General features: G+C 39.6%; 1 protein-coding gene across 1 annotated transcript; it reads left to right on the top strand.

Annotated features, from left to right (window-relative positions):
* The first annotated feature begins 5,484 nt into the window (after window positions 1-5,484).
* FMO2 (flavin containing dimethylaniline monoxygenase 2) lies at window positions 5,485-19,529 on the top strand. Its single transcript, XM_060088585.1, has 7 exons — window positions 5,485-5,667; window positions 7,693-7,855; window positions 9,335-9,476; window positions 14,105-14,305; window positions 15,886-16,241; window positions 18,350-18,422; window positions 19,178-19,529. Exons 1-7 carry the CDS (start codon window positions 5,542-5,544, stop codon window positions 19,527-19,529), a joined length of 1,413 nt encoding a protein of 470 aa, XP_059944568.1. The 5' UTR covers window positions 5,485-5,541.
* The last annotated feature ends 1,664 nt before the right edge of the window (window positions 19,530-21,193 follow it).

The raw sequence follows: 21,193 nt of genomic DNA, 5'->3' as shown, positions 1-21,193 counted from the left end.
ACAAATGTATATAACAAAACAGAAACAGACTCACAGATGTAGAAAACAAACTAGTTGTTACCAGTGGGGAGAGGAAGCAGGGAAGGACAGGATAGGGGTATGGGACTAAGAGACACAAACTACCATGTATAAAATAAATAAGCAACAGGATATACTGTACAGCACAGGGAAACATAGCCATTATTTTGTAATAACTTTAAATGGAGTATAATCTATAAAAATATTGAATCACTATGTTGTACACCAGAAAGTAATGTAATATTGCAAATCAACTATACTTCATTTTAAGCGTTTATTTGAAGTTTCAATCCTGTGTCAAGTTTCTATGCCTCCATGCTTTGGGTATATACAAATTTGATCACCTGTATTTGTCTCCATCAAAGTCATTGATTTAAATGTTGATAATAGAAAGATAAGACTGTGAAGCAGGCACGTGGGATATCACCAAATGGAATTTCCCATATGGTGCCATTTGCACACTGACTTAACATATAGTTCATCTATTTTTTTCTATGCCACACAGCCTTTCTTCTGTTTCAACTGGCATGTTCAGTTTAACATCATATAGAACTAGCTTAGAACAAAGAATCATTTCCTTCCCAGAAAAGATAACCACCACCTTACCCTTGTTTTACTTTCAGAAGTTCCCTTAGATAAATTTATCCAAAGAATCAATCACGGCATAATTCAATATAAGTTTTTGTACACTGCTACCCGTTTAACAGAACTAAATTTAACATGTTAGATATTGGTAACTCTCCAGACAATCAAATATAAAATATCATGGTTCTTAAGACTCTTCTCCAGCTGTTTAAGATATACTTTAGTTAGTTTTCCCTAGTATTTTTAAAGATGTAATGTTTGTATGAACAGAATAAAGTTTATAGTATATTAGCAAAATCGTAACATTTTCATGCATAAAACAAAACAAAGCTTATAGCATACTATCAGCAAAACCATTTACTTATTCCCATTACACTACTAAACGTCCATTTTAGTATCATTAAGTCCTGTTTGCAATGAGGGAAAAAAGCTTCCGGTTAACATTACTTCTTTCACTCATTCAACAAACATATTACCTTACTGCATACTATGCACCAGGCATGTACTAGGTACTAAAAAGACCCAAATGCACCCTCCCTGCCATCAAAGGGCTCATTTTTCAGTGGGGTGTCGGTGGGGGGCTGATGGGGTGGAACTAAAGCAAATCTACAGAGTGCAAATGTATAAGGGCTGATACACTAAATGTTACGGAAAGCACAGAATCTCACTCAGCAGAGAATAGGGCAAGCTTCCTAAAGGGTGTGATGCTTTTATTTTTCTTGACAATGTCCAGAGATCAGGTACATGAATATGGAGAAAGTGTTCTAGGCAGAGCAAATGGCATGTGCAAAGGTATGGCAGCTTGTGAAACCTGATACACTTACAGAATAGAAAGTCATGTGATGTGGCTGGAAAGAAGGATGAAAGTGGCTGAGTGATAACTGATGAGGCTGGAGAGAATAGCCAGGGTCTCATTGTGAGGACCTTGTGTCCCATGCCAACGAGTGTACTGTTTACCCTGAAGTCAGTGAAGAAAGTGGGCAATATCTGAGTCAGGGAGTTTAATTAGGGGGCTCTGTCAGTGATCAAGGCCAGAGATCAGGGAAGTACCAGCCTAATGGAGAAACGGCAGAATGCAGTGACACTCTAATAAAGATGGTGTTTCCCAATGTTCATTGTGCATAAGAATCAGCTGGGAAGCACTTGTAAAATACAGATATCTGGGCCCAAACCAGACCTACTCACACTTTATATTTTTCAAATCTCCCCTGAATTCTTCTAATGCAACTAGTCCATGGACTAGCATGTGGGAATGACAATTTTGCCTCTAACTGTAGGACAAGGAAGTAAAAAGAGTTTCAGTTACACTTATTACAAACAATGGAACAGATAGTTATAAAGTCCACCTGAAAGAGTGAAAATATGGAATGATAGAATATTTTCAAAGAAATAAATTTTATTTCCAAACTGGTTAGAGTAACTAGCCATGAGAACAAACTATTGATTGGTAGAGGTCAATATAATTATGTTTCATAATGAAAAAGACTAATTTATAAGATTTTGTATTTACATTTATAATAAGTGAATATATTTTTGCTTTGTAAGTTGCTCCCTCTAGTAGATTAAGTATTAGCCTTATAGTCTTTCTTAAACTTAATTTAGTTTTTACAGCTTTTTATTTTTATAGAGTCAAAGATAAACTTCAGTCCAGCCTAGAATCAAAAGATCATAAATTCCAAATCAGCACTGTCTGAACTAACTTGGTTTTGCTATATAGTCTTCTGACCTTCAGAAAAATTTATATTAAGAAAATGCTTATCATATGACCATTTATCTTAAACAAGCAAATTGTAGCAAATTCTATTTGCTAGGAAATTCAGGCTATTTATCTGTATTTGTGCTTAACTGTCAATTTTAGGCAGTGCTTGTATTTTAAGTAAATATGTGAATTAAATTTATTTGTTTTGAAAACTATGTCTCCTGTCCTTGACTTGGTTGAGCAAAGTCTCTCATCTTATTCTGTCTCCACTTTCCATCTTCAAAGTCCAAATTGATTTCAATTCAATATAACAGTAAGCTCCATAAAGATAGAAGCTGCGTGTCCTGGTTACATCTTATCCCTAACTCCAAGCTCAGGGCCTGAACAGGAGATATGGTTGATATACATTTGTTTATTAATAAGAATCATCTTCCCTTTATAACCCTGGGCAAACTCAATTTCACCCAGATTTGTCTAAACATATAGACATCTACTTCAGCCAACACAGGAAGAAGCACACATGAGCACAAAGCTTTTTTTTTTTTTCACAGCTGTATACCAATCAACCCAAGGATAAAGATTATTACTTGATCTTCAGAAGAATTGTGATGTCATCATCAACTGTGTCAAATTACACAAGTAAAATCCCCAAAGGAAAGCCTTGCCCTGGCTCTGAAATTACCGTAGGGGCTGACATCAAACCAGTTCTCACCACTCGAAATCCCCTTAAGATTGACCTGACAGAGGAGCGAACCACATTTAAAAGCCCATTTAAAGCACCTGAAAACACTAACATGTTGGCTCTAGTGTAACAGTCGATCTTAGTTTAGCTGTTTTAAAACAATGACAGGTTTAGTAAGACTAACTCTAGTGACCAGTAATAATGGCAATGGAGGCAAACATGGACGGAGCAGTCATTTAGAGTTAGGCATTGTGCGAAGCACTTTAACCTCACCAAAGCCTCATAATGATTGTTTAATGTTGGAACAACTGAAGAACCCCATTTTACAGGAGAAAATGAGGATTCTGCCTTACATAACTTGCATAGGTTCTGTGCAAGTACTACACCATTTTATATAATGGACTTGAGCATCCATGGATGTGGGTATCCACAAGGGGTCCTGGAACTAATCCCCTGTGAATATTAAGGGACAACTGTATTATGCAATTTGAAGCTAGTGTTTGAAAATAAAAATACCATGATTTATTCATCCAGAGTTCAGATCATTGTATCCTTGTATATGAGACAGAAAGCACTTCAGACTCGAATACAAACTCCCTTTGCCTTCGCATATGTACATATAGTTAATAATAACACCACACCAAATTAATCACCCAGAAAGCTGGCATACCCTAATCTGACTAATTTTTACCAAGCCACTTAAAACTGTAACAAAGTTATCACCTAAGCCTTGATTCTGGACTAGGAAGGTTAAACACCTTGCTCATGGAAAAAAGGCATCTGACTCCTGGCCTACAGTAGACATGAGGGAATGAATGGATGAATGAATGAGGAAGAAAGAGTGTGAAATGTATGAGGAACATCTTTACAAACTTGGACTTTTTATTGCTCTTAAATGGCATGATCTGAGAGTAAGCATCATCTCAGCTGTGGTAACTCACGTTAGTACGGATAATCTCTGAAATTTGGACACAGTGAAGCCCAATACATATAAATAGCTTTGTTGATAACAGAGGCAAGATCCCACAGTTTAATCTTTTTTAACTCTTTGAAACTGAGTACAGCCTCTGGTAAAGGAAATATCAGAAAACTCCGATGTGATAGTGAGTGTACTTGTATCGCTTCCTTTGGTGTCAGAGCAGCTGCCTGGTTGCCTTTCTTCTACTGTGGTGAACAGTGAGGTGTATCTGACAGCTTTGCTGAAGCGTATAGCTTCCTCCGTAACAATAAACAATACTCTTGAGCACCTAGTACCTCCCTGGTTTACAGATGAGAGGACTGAAGCTCAGGGGTACTGACGGGCCCAGGCTCACACAGTCTGAAAGACATGAACTCAAACCTGAGTCTAACTTCAAAGACCAGCCTCCTTCTGCTAGTCCAGGCTGCCTCTTTCAAGTGTTGCAAAAATGTAAGGAGTCTTGATCTAAAGATTTGGCAGGAAAGTAATGGTTTTCTATGAATAATGATGAGAAAGCAACATATACAACTGATTTATTGCAGTGGTGGGATTAGAGTTGAATATTTACTTTCCTTTATTTACTATTCTGTGAAAGAGACCATAATGCCATTTATGTAAGATTAAATAACTTATTTCAATTAATCTATGGGTTCCTACAACCTTTCCATTTCTTTATATCCTATCCCAGTACTGAGTCATAACAGCAACGACTGTTTGCCTGGATTATGCTTAGTCTCTGCATATGCAGAAGCATCTATTGAGGAGTTCTTGGGTGACATTATTTAAATTTCTTATAAAACTTTCTTTGATAATATGCTGATTTCACAGACACTGAATCACCGTACTTGGCTCTTGTATGATTTAACATTAAATCGTTACGCAGAGCACTTTTGCAGAGGGAGTTAGAAACTCAACCATAGCGTGTGCTGCCTCCTGATTTACCAAAGCATACTCGGTAACATTTAGAATCAAGTTTAAGATTTGATTGGCACTAATACTACTTACCTTTGTCACTTGAGGAAGGTTGATTCACATAAAGCATAAAATAAAGGCAGGGGAGGATTCAAATTAAGATGCAAAAACTTCCTGCCCCCAAAAGTACTCATTTTAATTGAAATTCTCCATTGTAGTCTCTGACCAGTGTCCCAGGGTTTATTGGTTCCTAAAGAGGTGGAGGATGGGTATGGCCTCCCCACGGGGAATTTCAGAAGAGGGCTGGTTGTCACAATGATTGACATTAAACAGGTAGATATCTGGGATGCTAAATATCCTGCAATGTGTCAGAAGAAGGACTGCCCCCACTCCCAATCCCACCAACGGCAATAGCCCCTCCAGTGAGCAACACTGGAAGGCCCCAGCCAGGTCATATCACATAGGATGATGACGCACATATGCTGCACCTCATCAGGCAGACATTTCAGTCACGCTACAGCAATGAAAGAGGTTCATGTCACGCAGGGGTTAGATTTGGAAAAAGAGTAGGAAACCAACGGATTTTTTTTTTAATACAGGATTATCGCTCTTTTATTTCAATAGGAAAATACTGAAGATGGCCTAGCGAGTATCTATCAATCTGTCATCACCAACACCAACAAAGAAATGTCCTGTTTCAGTGACTTTCCAATGCCTGAAGATTTTCCAAACTTCCTGCACAATTCTAAGCTCCTGGAATACTTCAGGATTTTTGTCAAAAAGTTTGATCTACGAAAATGTATTCAGTTCCAGGTATTGTATTTTGGGGAAAGAATGGTTTTCTCTACATTAGTTTAGCTCACATTTAAATAGAGAAGTTACTCTGATAATGAAAGAAATTGGGAATAAAACAAAACATTCTAATTCAATTATTTTCTGAAAAACAACAGCACAGTAGAAAACCCAAAAAGTAGTGTCATTACCCCTGATATTATAGATTATATACATTAACAGAAGAAAAACATCTGTTAAAATTAATGACTTGAATGATTATATTGACGGCGAAACTGCATTTAATACCTATAACCACTGAGGACTCCTAGCCTCATTTCCTTTGAAAGGATATATGAAAAACATACCACATTGTTATTTCATTTTCTTACCGTCTCCATAGAAATGAAATTTCTTTAAAAAACATACTAAATAAACTCAAAGCTCTCCATTCATCTCAGAAGCCTGTAGAAACCACTTTGGCTAATTTTTTGATGCATTCTTTAGCAACAAAAGAACAACCAGACCATTTTGAAATACAACTATAACTACCTTTCCTGTGTTTCCTTGAAAACAAATAATCAACGAGATAAAAAACAATATTCTCATCAAACATCCTGAATTTTTATCAGTAACCTACACTCTGAAAACTAGTAACTGTGCCTAGGAAATAAAATTTAAATTATAGCCTTGAATAAATAACTGTTAGTGCAACTTATTTTTTTTAACACAGCTCATTTTCTCAGTAACTTTAGTTTTGTTCCAGATTTTTAGTACATTAATTTGTAATAGTTGATTTGATAGACATCAATATATGTAAGTACCATTAAAATATCACATTCTATCCAATGTAGTTTTTCCCCAGTTTCCATTACTCTTGTTTATGATTTTACTGAGGTTGTTTTCTGGAGGTTGGAGAGGGCTTAGGAAAACTCACTTCTGTTTACTGGCCTCTGAGTTAATACAGCCATAAGATGACGGAACTCAACTCAAACTATAAAAGGAGGTGTCCTCACTGAGTTCTGTATTAATATGGTGACCTCGTGGGAGGGGAAAACCACCAGGTTGCCCGAGGAGGGGTGAACTGGCTCAGATCAGTCACATTTCTAGTAACTTCCCCAGTGATACTGAAGGTTGGTCCTCAAACCACATTTTAAATAGCAAAAATCCACAGTACTTTAGAGAATATACTACCCAGAACTTCAAATCTGAATCTTTCAACTGAAAATGCCCAAACACTTTATAGCCTTTTCATAAGCTTTATACTAATATTCCATATACATTTTTTAATTGAAACAGCTTCAAACATTGCCAACCCAGCATTTTGAAAAATATATGAAAATTTGAAATGCATGTATAAAGGACTCAAACACTTGCCAACAAGAGAAGCATGCCATTCCTCTAGAAGTGAGAAAAGCTTTGTTTCCTTTGACACTGCTTCTTAAATACAGCAGACACACACATTTATGTACACTTTTAGAAATTCATAAACCTCCAGAGAGCAAATGGCATTCTAAAAAATCATGAACTGATAAATTATTTCATCCAAATGAGATCATGAAGTGTATTGCTAGCATGATGTTTTAAAAATAATAAATATGAACTTACCATTCATGGAGTGATGTCACTGTGCCAGGCGCTATGCAAATTGCTTCACATGGAATATCTTCTTTAATAGAGAGTCTACACGGAGGTCAACACTTTTAAAGCTTCTTGATAAATACTGATTGTGTAATCTCCTGAATGATGAACAAGTATTTTGTATCTGGCCCAGACATTGTCTTGCTTTTTCTCGGTCTCTCTCAAGTCCTTATTCAGTCCTTAACACTGGTAACCACTGCTGAGTCAGGCTTCTCGCACAAAGCACATCCTTGGTAGCACCTGCCAAGGAAGAAGCAGCAGGGTGCACTTAGCCGTCTTTGCCTTAAGTGGCTTGAAATGGATTCAGACGGGACCTGAATGGAATCAGACATTGCACTCTACCCATCTCCACTCCCAGGGCACTGGACAAGGCCCCTGTTATGCCAGAGTAATTCTCAATGACGCCTTCTCTGTGTTCGGTCCAAGACAACCGTCCTCAGTGTGAAAAAATGCCCAAATTTCTCATCCGCTGGCCAATGGGTGGTTGTTACCGAGAGGAACGGCAAGGAGCAAAGTGCTGTCTTTGACGCAGTCATGGTCTGCAGTGGTCGTCACACACTCCCTCACCTCCCACTGGAGTCATTTCCAGGTGAGGCCTGTGGGGATCCCCAGCTTTGGGGAGTAGGTGTCCAGGTACTTTATATTCAGGTTGGATGGTCAGGCAAAATTACCTAGCTACTGCAACTCGGCATAATATTAAGATGAGGACAGAGCTAGAAAGATGAGAGACTCTAAACACCATCTCTGTTCCTGTTGAGCTCTTCGGGTCTTCATTATCAGCCAGGCTCCCCCAAAATCACTAAATATTACTCAGTATTTCAGAGAATTCTCACCCAAGTTGGTTCTCTGTTGGAGAGGTCCTTTCAGCCATGTGCTTACCTTGGCCTTTTTCTATCCTGCCGAACACCTATGACTTTGTTACATCTTTGGAGACTTCCGCAGAGCCATGCCCACAGCCAGGGTTACTGGGGAGAGTTTCTGGAAATAAGTGCTCCTACAGGACAGTGATGTTTCAGGGAGCACAGAGGAAGACGGTACCTCGCAGGCCCTTCCCTCAGAGAGAGTAACTCCTTCCCGCGGCGTTCACGAAAACATCTGATACATGGTTCAGTCCAAACCCCACATTATTCAAACCACCTGAGGAGCTTTTAAAGTTCTAATGACCTTCAAAGATTCAATTGGTCTAGGGTAGGCCTCCGTCAATTAAGGGATACTCAGGTGATTTCAATATTCAGCTGAGATTGAGGCTTACTGATCTAAGTGGAAATCTCAATCAGAATCACCTGGAGGGCTTTTAAAACCACAACTTGCTAGTCTCCACCCCTAGCATTTCCAACTCTGTAGGTCTAGTATGAGGCTGAGAATTTGCCTAACAAGTTTCCAGGCGATGCTGAAACTGCTGGCCAAGGGACCACACTTTGAGAACTAATGATCTAAAGGCTCTTTCAAGCAACCCACCATCAAACACAAATACTTTTAACAAATCATGTTTTCCTGGGAAAAGACAAAGAGATGCTTATCTTCAAAAAGGCTTGTCTAGTAAGTTTCTGACTTACTGCAAAGTGGAAACTTATCCTTCACCTTATAATGTGCCTTGTTTTTAGTTTATTTTAGTTTTTGTTTGCTTTTGCAAAATAAGAATGATGAATGTTATTCTAACTATTACACAATTGCGATAATAGTACTTCATAGTATGTTTAAGAAACATTTAAAAGAATATATGCTATGTGATAATAAAGTATCATTGTACAGTCCAAAATAGGACAATGGGTAGCTGGAAACCAACACCTGACTCTGCTCTATTCATCAAAACCAATTGTTTGTTCTCTAGTAAATATCTAAGCTGCAGCCTCTGAAATCAACTCTTTTGGTCCTGTACCATATGCTTAACCTAACATTTCTTATGTGGTTCATACTTCGAATTTGCCAGTTGGCCTTGATACTGTAACTTCCCTAAGAGGGGAAGAGACAAAACAAATGATTTTCCCCAGAAAGGAAAAGCTGATGGTAGAGTTTTATTTAACTTAACTTGACATAGTTCATGGATTTCTCTTCTCTTCCCCCAAAGGTATCCAGAAGTTCAAAGGCCAGTATTTCCATAGCCGCCAATACAAGCACCCAGAGGGATTTGAAAGAAAATGCATTTTGGTGATTGGAATAGGAAACTCAGCCTCAGATATTGCAGTTGAGTTGAGTAAGAAGGCTGCTCAGCCGGGCACGGTGGCGCGCGCCTGTAATCCCAGCTTCCCGGGAGGCTTAGGTCGGCGGATCGTGGGTGCCCGGGGGTTCGGGACTACCGCGCTGTGTAGAGCGGGCGTCCGCACCGGGCCTGGCACCAACATGGGGCTCCCGGGGGAGCCCGGGGGTACCAGGTTGTCTAAGGAGGGGGGGACCCGGCCCAGGCCAGACACGGAGCAGGTCAAACTCCCCGTGCTGGGCGGCGGTGGGACCGCGCCCGCGAGCAGTGCCTGCAGTTCTGCCCGGACATCCGAAGAGACCTGGTCTCTAAAAAAAAAAAAGAAGGCTGCTCAGGTAAGATGTTCTCTGATTACCTTGTACGGTGGAGAAGAGGAAAATCCCAGCCATGTAACTAAGGCTCCATTACTCATTAATTGGTTGATTAGTTGTTTGGTTGCCCAGTGGGGTATCATAGAAAATCTGGAAATCAAGAAGCCAGAGTTTATCTCCCAGCTTTGCCACTAATCAGCCTTGTAACCTAGAGGGAGTCATTTTACTTCTCTGGGCTATGGTTCCCTCACTTAAGTTTGGACCAGATGACTTTCAGCACAGGAGGCCTTGTTTCTACCCAGGGGGCTTTATGAGTTGACCTGTTCATCTTTGGGGGAGTGCCTTTTAGAAATTTAGTGCATATTTGAATTCTATTTGAAATGTAAATAATCCTTAGCTTCCAAGAATCATTAAAAGAAAGATTAAACAGACAGTAAGACTCCCAACCATAATCACAGATATTCAGGTGCTCCCTGAGGCCTTCCAACCACTGTTATCTTTGCACCTGCTCAGGAATGACACAGCTTAGCTTCCAGAGTCAAACATTACAAGGTACAGATAACGCTGACAGAGGTGGTTGGGAATGGCAGAAAATAAAACCCTTTTAGAAGGGCAGAGCTAGGCAAAGATGGGAAAATAGCTAAGGTTCCTCTCCCCAAAGCATCCCCTCTCAACAGGGCCTGGACCCAGGGGCCCTATCACTCCGATGTAGCCCAGCATCTTCTGGCTACACAGGAGTTGCAGTAGCCATGTCTACAACCAGCAAAACTGGCCAGTCCTGAGACTCACACTGGCAGGGCTCAAGATGCCCAGTAGCAAATGTGATAAAAGAACATAGTGCCTCCCCAGCAGGTTGATGAAGGGGTTCCACTGGGACCTGTCAGAATTACCACCCTGGGGACGAGCAGGTTGCTAACACCAGAAAGAGATTTACTAGACCCAGAAGGTCCTCACCTTCTTTGTGAAAAGAAACCACTTTTCACTTTTCAAAGCTTTTAAGACCTCAGTGTGAGGTGGCTGGACCTAGAGTCTGTCATACAGAGTGAAGTAAGTCAGAAAGAGAAAAACAAATACCGTATGCTAACACATATATATGGAATCTAAGGGGAAAAAAAGTGGTTCTGAAGAGCCTAGGGGCAGGGGACAGGAATAAGATGCAGACGTAGAGAATGGACTTGAGGACACGGGGAGGGGGAATGGACATATGGACATATATACACTATATGTGTATATATGTGGCATGGACATAGATACACTACCAAATGTGAAACAGATAGCTAGTGGGAAGCAGCCACATAGCACAGGGAGATCAGCTCAGTGCTTTGTGACCACCTAGAGGGGTGGGTTGGGGGGGGTGGGAGGTCGACACAAGAGGGAGAAGATACAGGGATATATGTATATGTATAGCTGATTCACTTTGTTATACAGCAGAAACTAATGCAACATTGTAAAGCAATTATACTCCAATAAAGATGTTAAAAAAAAAAAAAAAGACGTCAGTGTGAAGAACAAGTGAGGAGGCAGTAACCGTAAAGTCTTGGAGAAGAGCCAACTCAGGTAGGGAGGCATAAGGTCCAGTCTCTCTCCTGTTGGGAATGCCTGCCAAGCTTGAGGAAGGGAGTATGCTAAAAGGAGCTGACTTAGCTGTCAACGAAGGAAAGTTCCGTACTAGACCACTACATGTTACAGGTCAGTGATTTGGACTTAGAACAGATGATCCAAAGATATCAAATCTTAGATTGCAGGAGTCTATTTCCTTATATGAGCCTTGCCATGTAAAAGCCTGTCAGTCATGCCAGATTCAATATTAAGAAACCACCTTTGCTATATTTGTGTGCCTTTCACCTCATTAATCTTTAAACAGGATGTCTCTTCAATATTTATTGGATTAATCACATAATTGATAATTATGATAAAATGTCTTACACAGAGTACTGCACTCTCAACCCTTCTGCGAGAAGAGGTACATAGGAGCTATGTATGTAAGGGATAGAACCAGGTGCATCTGAAAAGCTTAAAATTATAGCCTAAACTCACCTTAGTCCTGAGTGTGCCCTGCTTCTGTTAAAGGAGGTTCATGTTCACAAGTATATGGCATGCTCTACAACAGTCCAAAGGCACCACTCAAAATACTATGGGATGGTGCTGAGTCATCCACACACTTTCTCACCAAAAACCAGATCTCTGACCCTTGGCCTGAAGTATGCATCTCAGGGAAAGAAGCCTGATCCTAAATCCTGAGACGTATCACACTGTTGCAGCTAGTACAGCGAGCCCGATTAGACTCCCCGCTGTACAGATGGTGACAGCAGAAAGAGAATGAATAAAATAGGCAGAGCTTTCAATGTGAAACATGGATTGATCCTAAGGAAGAAGGGTAGACAATAAGTAATGGAAAGAGACATTCATGGAAATATTTGAAGTATATTATCTAATACCTAACCAACATATTGCCAAGTCAACAAAAGGGAAACATCAGGAGAAAATCAAGATATATGGGTATTACCACACACAGACCAACAATTCAACACCATTATACCATTTATGTAAGTGCTACTTCACAAGCCAAGGAGTTGAGGCCCCAGCAAAACTTGTCTCCAAATTCTGGCTTACTCCAGATACGTGGCACTATATGAAACTCCTCTCCTCCAGGCTAACTTTACAAAATAATAATACCTAGCAGTACTTATCACTTGCCAGGCAATATGTTCAGTACTTTACATATATTATCTCATTTAATCTGTACAATAATTCTATGAAGCAGGTACTATTTTAAAGAGAGAGAGAAATGGAGGCACAGAGAGGTTGAAGTAACTCACCCAAGGCAACACAGCTTGTAAGTAGTGGTCAACCCAGGCAGTCTGGATCCAGAGTCCTAGATCTAGAATCCATGATCTTAAACTCCTAAGTGAATCAGTTTCCTTGTAAGTGAATCTTATGTGTTTATCAAGGACAGCCTTGTACAGCAGAACTCATAGAGTTCTGGCATGTAAAAGTACTGGCATATAAAATTTTAAGAAGCAAGTCAAATATGCATTTGGTCAATGGGGGAGTAACAGTAAACAAGGTAAAATATGTATATTTGAAAAGAGATATAAATGCACACCTTGGTCTTCCCTGGTGGCGCAGTGGTTGAGAGTCCGCCTGCCGATACAGGAGATGCGGGTTCGTGCCCCGGTCCGGGAAGATCCCACAGGCCGCAGAGCAGCTGGGTCCGTGAGCCATGGCCGCTGAGCCTGCGCGTCCAGAGCCTGTGCTCCTCAATGGGAGAGGCCACAGCAGTGAGAGGCCTGCGTACCGCAAAAAAAAAAAAAAAAAAATGCACACCTTGAAAACTAGGGAAATATAAGTATACAAGGTAAAGAATACATATGACATATACACACTACTATATATAAAATAGGTAATCAACAAGGAACTACTGTATAGCACAGGGAACTAACTCCACTCAATATTCTGTAATAACCTATATGGAAAAAGAATCTGAAAAAGAATAGATATATATATATATATGTATAACTGATTACCTCCTATATTAACTTCCATGTAAAGTAATACCTATGAATAGTAAATGTTAGATTTTTAAACTCTGAGTTTTTTAAATAAATTCAAAGTTAAAAATCTGGTAACTTAATCAAGATCTAGAAACTGATGGAAGGAATCATAACATATATGCTTTTAGAATGTATGCAGTAGTTAATAAAATAATGCTACATTTTTTAAAAAAAGAGTACATATGAGAGGGGATTCAGAAGTACACTTGAAGAGAACGGGAATCACAGTATAAGTTCAGAATTTTTAACTTTTAAAATATATAACAATGTTCTTTCAAGTATGGGAAGAAGCTGATTTCCCTTGTTATTCCCTCTCTGGGGATATACAGATCCATATATTTGTGCCTATCTAGACATTAGGCTGTAATCATACATTTCCTAGGATTATAACTGTATACCTTCCCTATAAAAACAACTTGTGGTGGATGGAAAAGGTAAGAGGAGGGAAGGAGCATTGAACCACAGCTTCAAACATGGCAAAAATTTGTGGGTTTTATGATTGGTTTAGCCCAAAGATTTTCTCATGTTTCCATGAAGTTCTCAAGACTATGGTAGTCTTCCTTTATCAGCATAAGTACTACTGGTTCCCACTTGTATGATAAAGCTGCCCCAGAGCAGTGAAAACTAGAAGGCACTTCACTTTGAGGTCAATCATCTTTAAAACAAAGCATTTCAGCAAATTCTGGGGCCATACATGTGATGTATTATCTACACAGTGGGTTCCTCCCAAAAGAGATGATGCCCTAGTTTAAACTGCATCCTTTTTTGCTCACCAGGTGTTTTATCAGCACCAGACATAGTTCCTGGGTCATGGGCCATATCTCTGAAGATGGCTATCCCTGGGACATGGTGTTCCACACCTGTTTTAGCTCCATGCTCCGAAATGTCCTGCCACAAAGAGTTGTAAAATGGGTGATGGAACAACAGATGAATCGGTGGTTCAACCATGAAAATTATGGCCTTATGCCTCAAAACAAGTAGAGTTACTTTGCTTTTTTATGGTATTCTCATTGGTAATCAAGGATGTCAGAGGGGTTTCTTTTTGCAAAGAGCCAAATTGCTAACATGGTAATTCAAACTACAACCTAACAATATGGGTATCATGTAGCTCCTGGATTTTGAATTCCAAATTTGTTCTGTATGCCTTTTAAAAAGTGAATATTTAAGAAGATGAAGTATAAATATTATGAGCTGCTCCAGAAAGTAGAACTAGGATCATGGGAAGGACTTCCTAATACCCAGAGCTGTCCAACATTGGAAAAGGCTGTTTTAAGAGGTTGTGACCTTCCTTTCAGAGGGTGGGTGGGAAAACTGATCCAAATTCTACATCTGTTAATTCATACTTTGCTAACTCTGTACACCATAAGGGTTCTTCCTGTGGGTAGCTTTTGAGAACATACTCACTGCCTGTTAATCTGTTATACATCACTGATCTTATAAACACAAGCAAACAGTAGGGATGTTTATTTTTCTTTATTTGATAACAGGCTCCTTCCCTTAAAAAAAAAAAACAGAAGAGGTTTGCAATCTTTCAACAAATGCAACGTGGCTGCTATCTTCTGAGATCTGATACATGTACCATGTATCCTTATTTTTTTAACAAAATGGTTCTCAAATCTACAAAAAAGGATATTCCAGAAATACAATCAGACTTTGCTCCACTATTTGTGCTATAACATACATAGACCCCACGTATATTTGGGATCAAGAAATATCCCCAAACTTAATTCTATGCATCAATTTTCACACTAATCCCTTAATAAGTTTCAAAACTAATGGGAATTTAACAAAGTTTTCCTTACTTACTTATGATCAGATAGAAATTAAATGGAACATCAAGGTAATTAAAGGTAGATAACATAAAACAACAGAAATATCAATGGGATAGTAACGACTGGAATGCTCAGGAACTGACCATAGGCACTGGCATTTTGTCTAAGCCCTTAGGAATGCCTCCTTTTTTGAAATGTGTTTTGCCCACATCATCTACGTGTTTTTCCTTATTTGTTGAGGTAAGAGACAGGTGACATGAGAATAAAGTCAGAGAGTAAGGCTTGGGGTAGCCCAACTAGTCAAGTTAGAAAGTTTTATGGATATTTGAGAAACCTCTTTATTCCCAGAGTCAAGCCCATAAAATATCAAGAGAGTTCAAGACCCCTCATTAAATATTCCTTCTGGGGCTTCCCTGGTGGCACAGTGGTTAAGAATCCGCCTGCCAATGCAAGGGACACGGGTTCAAACCCTGGCCCAGGAAGATCCCACATGCCTTGGAGCAACTAAGCCTGTGCGCCACAACTACTGAGCCTGAGCTCTAGAGCCCACAAGCCACAACTACTGAGCCCACGTGCCACAACTACTGAAGCCTGTGCACCTAGAGCCCGTGCTCTGCAACAAGAGAAGCCACAACAATGAGAAGCCCCGGCTCACAGCAACTAGAGAAGGCCCGCGCACAGCAACGGAGACCCAACACAGCCAAAAATAAAAAATAAAATGAAATAAATAAAAAATTAAGAAAAAAGAAATACTCTTTCTGAGTGTTTTCTTCTGCATGTTTCAGATACCGTATGAAAGAGCCAATACTAAGTGATGACCTTCCAAGTCATATACTCTATGGAGCCATCAAGGTGAAATCAAGAGTGAAAGAGCTCACAGAAACTTCTGCCATCTTTGAGGATGGAACAGTGGAAGAGGACATTGACATCATTGTCTTTGCAACAGGATATACTTTCTCTTTTCCCTTCCTTGAAGATCCACTGGTTAAAGTAGAGAATAATATGGTCTTGCTGTACAAATACATGTTCCCTCCTCACCTGGAGAAGTCAACCCTTGCATGCATTGGTCTTATCCAGACTCTAGGTTCCATTTTCCCAACTGTTGAACTCCAAGCTCGTTGGGTAACAAGAGTTTTCAAAGGTAAGTGAGTGGGCAAGTGAGTGGCTGAGTGTTTCACACCTGGTGGATTTTGCTAAATAACAAGTTTAGAAAAGGAGGTTGCCAACAAGAAGGTTGCCAACCTTGGCTGCTCTCACAAAACTGACATCCTAAAAAGCTAGCAGAGAATTCACAAAATAACCAATACTGGGATACGATAATAATAAATATCTGCAATCATTCCTTTAAAATATTAGAAAATTCAGAGAATTTCAGTTGGCATAATGTTAAGTAAATATTTTTTCTTGGACTAATGAGAGAACAGAAGGAAGGAAGACATCTATGACTCCTAGTTTTACCTATAATATGTTTATAAATTCCTCAGAATATGCGCAAATCAAGAGACCTAGGGCCTACTCCACACTTAACTCCAAATTAACTCTTAATACCTAAGCAGCTCAACCTCACAGATCCCTACAAAGCTATAAAATTATTAAAATATTTCTCTCTGAGCATTGTGTAGCCCTTTGTACTTCTCAGAAGGCTGTTACTATCTCCCTGATCCAGGGCTCAATTCAGCTCAACAAAATCTTATTGAATACTTAGCCCTGTGCTGGAACTTGGTAGGATAGAGAGAAGTTTAAATGGATCATTTTAAGATAAGACATGTGCTTTGCCAGAGGACTGCATGGCGTGTCTGGAAAAAGAGAAAGGGTGTTTAGCAATGGCAGAGTTTGGATAAAGGAAGGGCATGTGGTCAAGGAAAACTCCCTAGATAACTGGGTTTCCCAGGTGCAGAAAAGGGAATCAGAGCACAGAGGTGTGATGCAGATGAGGAATTATTACCAGATACTTGACATTCCTAGAACATGAGGTGTGAGGCAGAGAGGGGTGAGAGATTATTCTTAGAGAGGAAGGGACCAAGACACAGGAAGCTTTTAAGACATGCTAAGGAGCTTGAATATAAAATGTATATCAGCTCTTCCCAAATTTAGCTACACATAAAAACCATCTGATGGACTCTTAGGGACCCTGATTAAGTCTGGCCTGAGGACCTAGTGTCTCCATTTAATAAAGTTTTCTGCCAGAAGACCCAATGAAAAGTTAAGCAAGGACCAGACATTATCAGATTTTCACTTTTGATAGATTATTTCAACATTAGTGTGAAAGGAAGAGTTGAAAGGCAAAAGGAATAGAGTCTCAGAGACCCGTGAGAAGGCTACTGTAATCGTCTATACTAAAATGTGATACAACCTCAGCCAGGCAAAGAGACAAAGTGGAGAAGAGAGCTAGTTAAGAATCAAACCAGCAGGACGTAATGCTTGGCTCCATGTAGAAAAATTTGAGGAAAAGAGCAGAATCAAGGGTGACTTGATCAAGGCAGACCTCAGGTGGTGGAAACTGGGTGGGGAGCAGTGCTGGGGCTAGAGGGAGCGTGTGGAAGAGGATGCAAGTCTGAGCAGGAGGACTTCAGTGATGAGCTCAGTTTTGGACTCATTGAATCTGAGATGTCTGATGACTAGCCATATCCAGGGAAGCTGACCATTCTTCAGCATGTCTGAAGTTCCAGGGACACCTGTGACAGGAGACGGAATCACAAGCACACAGTGATAACTGACATCAATGTTTCTCTATCCCCACTGCCCTACCTCAGTTTGTGCCACCCCTTCCCTCAGCTGGTTTACTTCAACAACCTCTTAACTTGTCTTGCTGCCTTTAAACTGACCTCCAGGGAGCCCATTTCCCAAAATTCAGCACCTCAAAGAATCTTTCCAAAAGGCGAATCTGATCTTGTCCCCCACGGCTTCCCACCACTTTCAGAATGGAGCTCAAGCCATCTGGCATGGCTTCCCAACTTCTCAGGCTCACCTCTCCTCTCCACCTTCTTCTCTAACCCCCCACTCCCACCTCAGAGTCCACGCTGTAGCCTGGTGATCCCTGGGCAACAATCACATAGAACTCAATGCGAGTGGCACACCCTGGAGTTCAACAACACAGCAGCCCTGACTGGTATCTCATGGGTAAATGGCCAAAATTTAATTGTAGGAATCAATTGATTGTAGGAATCAGTTGATTGTAGGAATCAATCAACTAGATAAAGCAATGAAATTGAATCAAACCCACTACTCAACCAACCTTTTATTTTCTAGGCTTGTGTACCTTGCCCTCCGAGAGAACTATGATGGCAGACATTATCAAGAGGAATAAAAAAAGAATCGACTTGTAAGAATTTTTTTTAATTCTTTACATAGAACAGTGTTTCTCCAAGTATAGCGATCTAACTACTCACAAGAACCACCTAGCTGCTTCTAAAAAAGCAAATTCTTATACATACTACTTTAAGATCCAACTACTTAAAAATAGTAATTTCACCAAACAAGAACATTTATCCTTGACCTAAATTTATTTGTTTTATATGTTGCCCATGTTAGATTCTGTATCCTCTCACACTCCGTGGTAAAGAGGAAGTGGGATGGGGGCACTGGTGGTGACAGTAGCCTAAGTATCTCTGGAAAGTTAGCTGGAGGAACTCCCATCAAAGCAAATTAGAAAGGAGTTGGTGTGAAGTGAAGGCCAAGGATTTACATTTTGTGATGAAGTGGAATGGAGTTCAATAGAGATCAAGTACATTGGAAAGTAGACTTGGGGGCCTTATATCACAGGTAGAGGTTATCTCACATTCAAATTCTAATTCATCTACTACATGCCAGTCAGAGTGCAAGGTACTTTAATAATTTAACAAGCAAATATTGTGCCTCTTCTGGGCAAAACACTGAGCTATGCTTTCATCTGTGTTATCTTGTGAATCTTTGCAGCAATCCTGACTAGTTTTACATGCCAGGAGACTTGGAGAGCTATTCGAAACTCATTTATTCATTCATTCATTACTTCATTCTTTCAATAGCTAATGAATACCTAATGCTCTTATATAACTTAGAACATTTTGTGAATCTGTCCTTTATTCTTTCTTCATTAAGGTTTGGAGAGAGCAACAGCCAGATACTGCAGACCAGATACATCGACTACTTGGACGAGCTCGCCTTAGAGATAGGTGCAAAGCCAGACCTCCTCTCTCTCTTGCTAAAAGAGCCTAAACTGGCTGTGAAACTTTATTTTGGGCCCTGCAACTCCTATCAGTATCGCCTGGTTGGACCTGGGCAACGGAATGGAGCCAGGAGTGCCATCTTGACCCAGAAACAAAGGATATTGAAGCCTTTAAAGACACGGGCTCTAAAAACTTCATCTAATTTCCCAGTTTCCTTCCTGTTGAAAATCCTGGGGCTTCTTGCTGTTGTGGTGGCCTTTTTTTTCCAACTTCAGTGGTTCTAATATGTCATCATAATGCTTTTGGCTTTCATGTCAGTCAGTACCTCTTAAAGAGAAAAAAAAAAAGACTAAGAGAAAAAATATTAAATCTGAAGTCGAAATTTTAGGGTTGAGAAAAACAGAGTGAGAGAGGTAATTGTGGAGAGTTAGCAGACTTAGGGTCTATGTGTAAAACTGAAATTGTGTCATGAAATTTCTTTGCCATTCTACCCTTCCCTCAAGTTCACTAGACTCTCCAAAAAAGACAATAAAATAACACTGGCTAAACAGTGCTGCCAAGCCCTGGTAAAGGAGAGTCATGTGGAAAAATAGTAGAATTACACTGAACGAAAAGCACCCATGGTTTAAATCACTGGAAAATTTTAAGTGTGGGCAAATATTAAAATTCCTTTGTGTTGTTTTTGATAGTCTTCTTATCCGGACTCTATTTGGTAACAAAGTTCTCAGATGTTAGGTCATGCGTCATTTGCTTCATGGGGAATCACTCAAAAATACTGGAGAAAAAAATGAGAGGATAGACTCAGAACATGGCAATGCTCAGAGAGACTTTTAGGGCCTCAAATCGAAAGCTGAGCAAGTAGCAACATTTCTTATATTTGTCTTATATTTTGACAGAAACATTGCTGTAAAAATAAAAATGCCTTAAGAGATAGATATATGTATTTATAATATATAGAGAGAGTACTTATCATAGACCAGACAATTTGCACATTACATGTATTATTTCATTTAATTCTCATGACAATTCTGTGAGATGGGTGCAGCTCTTATACCCATTTTACAGATGATGAAACTGAGACTCAGAGAGTTAGGTAACATGCCCAGGACCAGACAGCTGATCTTGCGATGGAGCTGGAATTGGAGCTTAGGTTTGCTTAACTTTAGAAATGAAGACTTGCCCCATAATATACATTTTTACAAAAACCTCCATTATTAATCAACTACTTAATAACAGTTTATTTATGATCATGTATATGTTACTTTTGGAGGCCCTTTACATAGAATACAGCACTCTTCTTACAAATAAGATCTGATTAGTTTTATTTATAATATTTGGGCTACATTTCAGCTAGATCTAAAATTCATTTGAAGGAATTTACAATAAAAACTCCTATATAATAGCATTTAAGATAATCATTGACATTTTCAAAAAACAAGTGTCGAGGAAGAAAAGTATATCTCCCAAGTAGATGAAAAGTATTGTAATGACTGGACCTTTGTATTTAGCTCTAACCATACAAATAACCAAGGCAAAAAGCAAAACAATATTTAATCTTGGTCATCTGATAAAAGAAAGCATGCTGGCTTGTTAGGAGAGACAAACATTTGCTTAAAACTGAACTTTAAAAATGTCACAAGCAATTCAATGTCAATAGACATTGAGCAACATAATAAACATCTGGTTATAAAGCAATCGCTACAGCCATTCTTTACACAAATTGTGCTTTGGGAGATTAAACTGTGCCTTAAGCCCAGAACAAGACCTTCAAAGAGAGGGAAAATCTCAGAGACTCAAGATTTGGACAAATTTCTCCTCTTATTCCTCCAAAGCCTTTGTGGTCATCACTCTTCACATTGGCCTGGATTTCTCTCTTAAGTGCCTAGAACGATGTGATGGCAATCCCTATCAGTGGAAACTCTTTAAACGCCATTGAAATGACACCAGC

This window comes from Mesoplodon densirostris, chromosome 2 (assembly GCF_025265405.1).
Source record: "Mesoplodon densirostris isolate mMesDen1 chromosome 2, mMesDen1 primary haplotype, whole genome shotgun sequence".
Classification (NCBI taxonomy): Eukaryota; Metazoa; Chordata; class Mammalia; order Artiodactyla; family Ziphiidae; genus Mesoplodon; species Mesoplodon densirostris.
The sequence above is the reverse complement of the archived record's forward strand: the minus strand, read 5'-3'. Positions and strand labels throughout refer to the sequence as shown.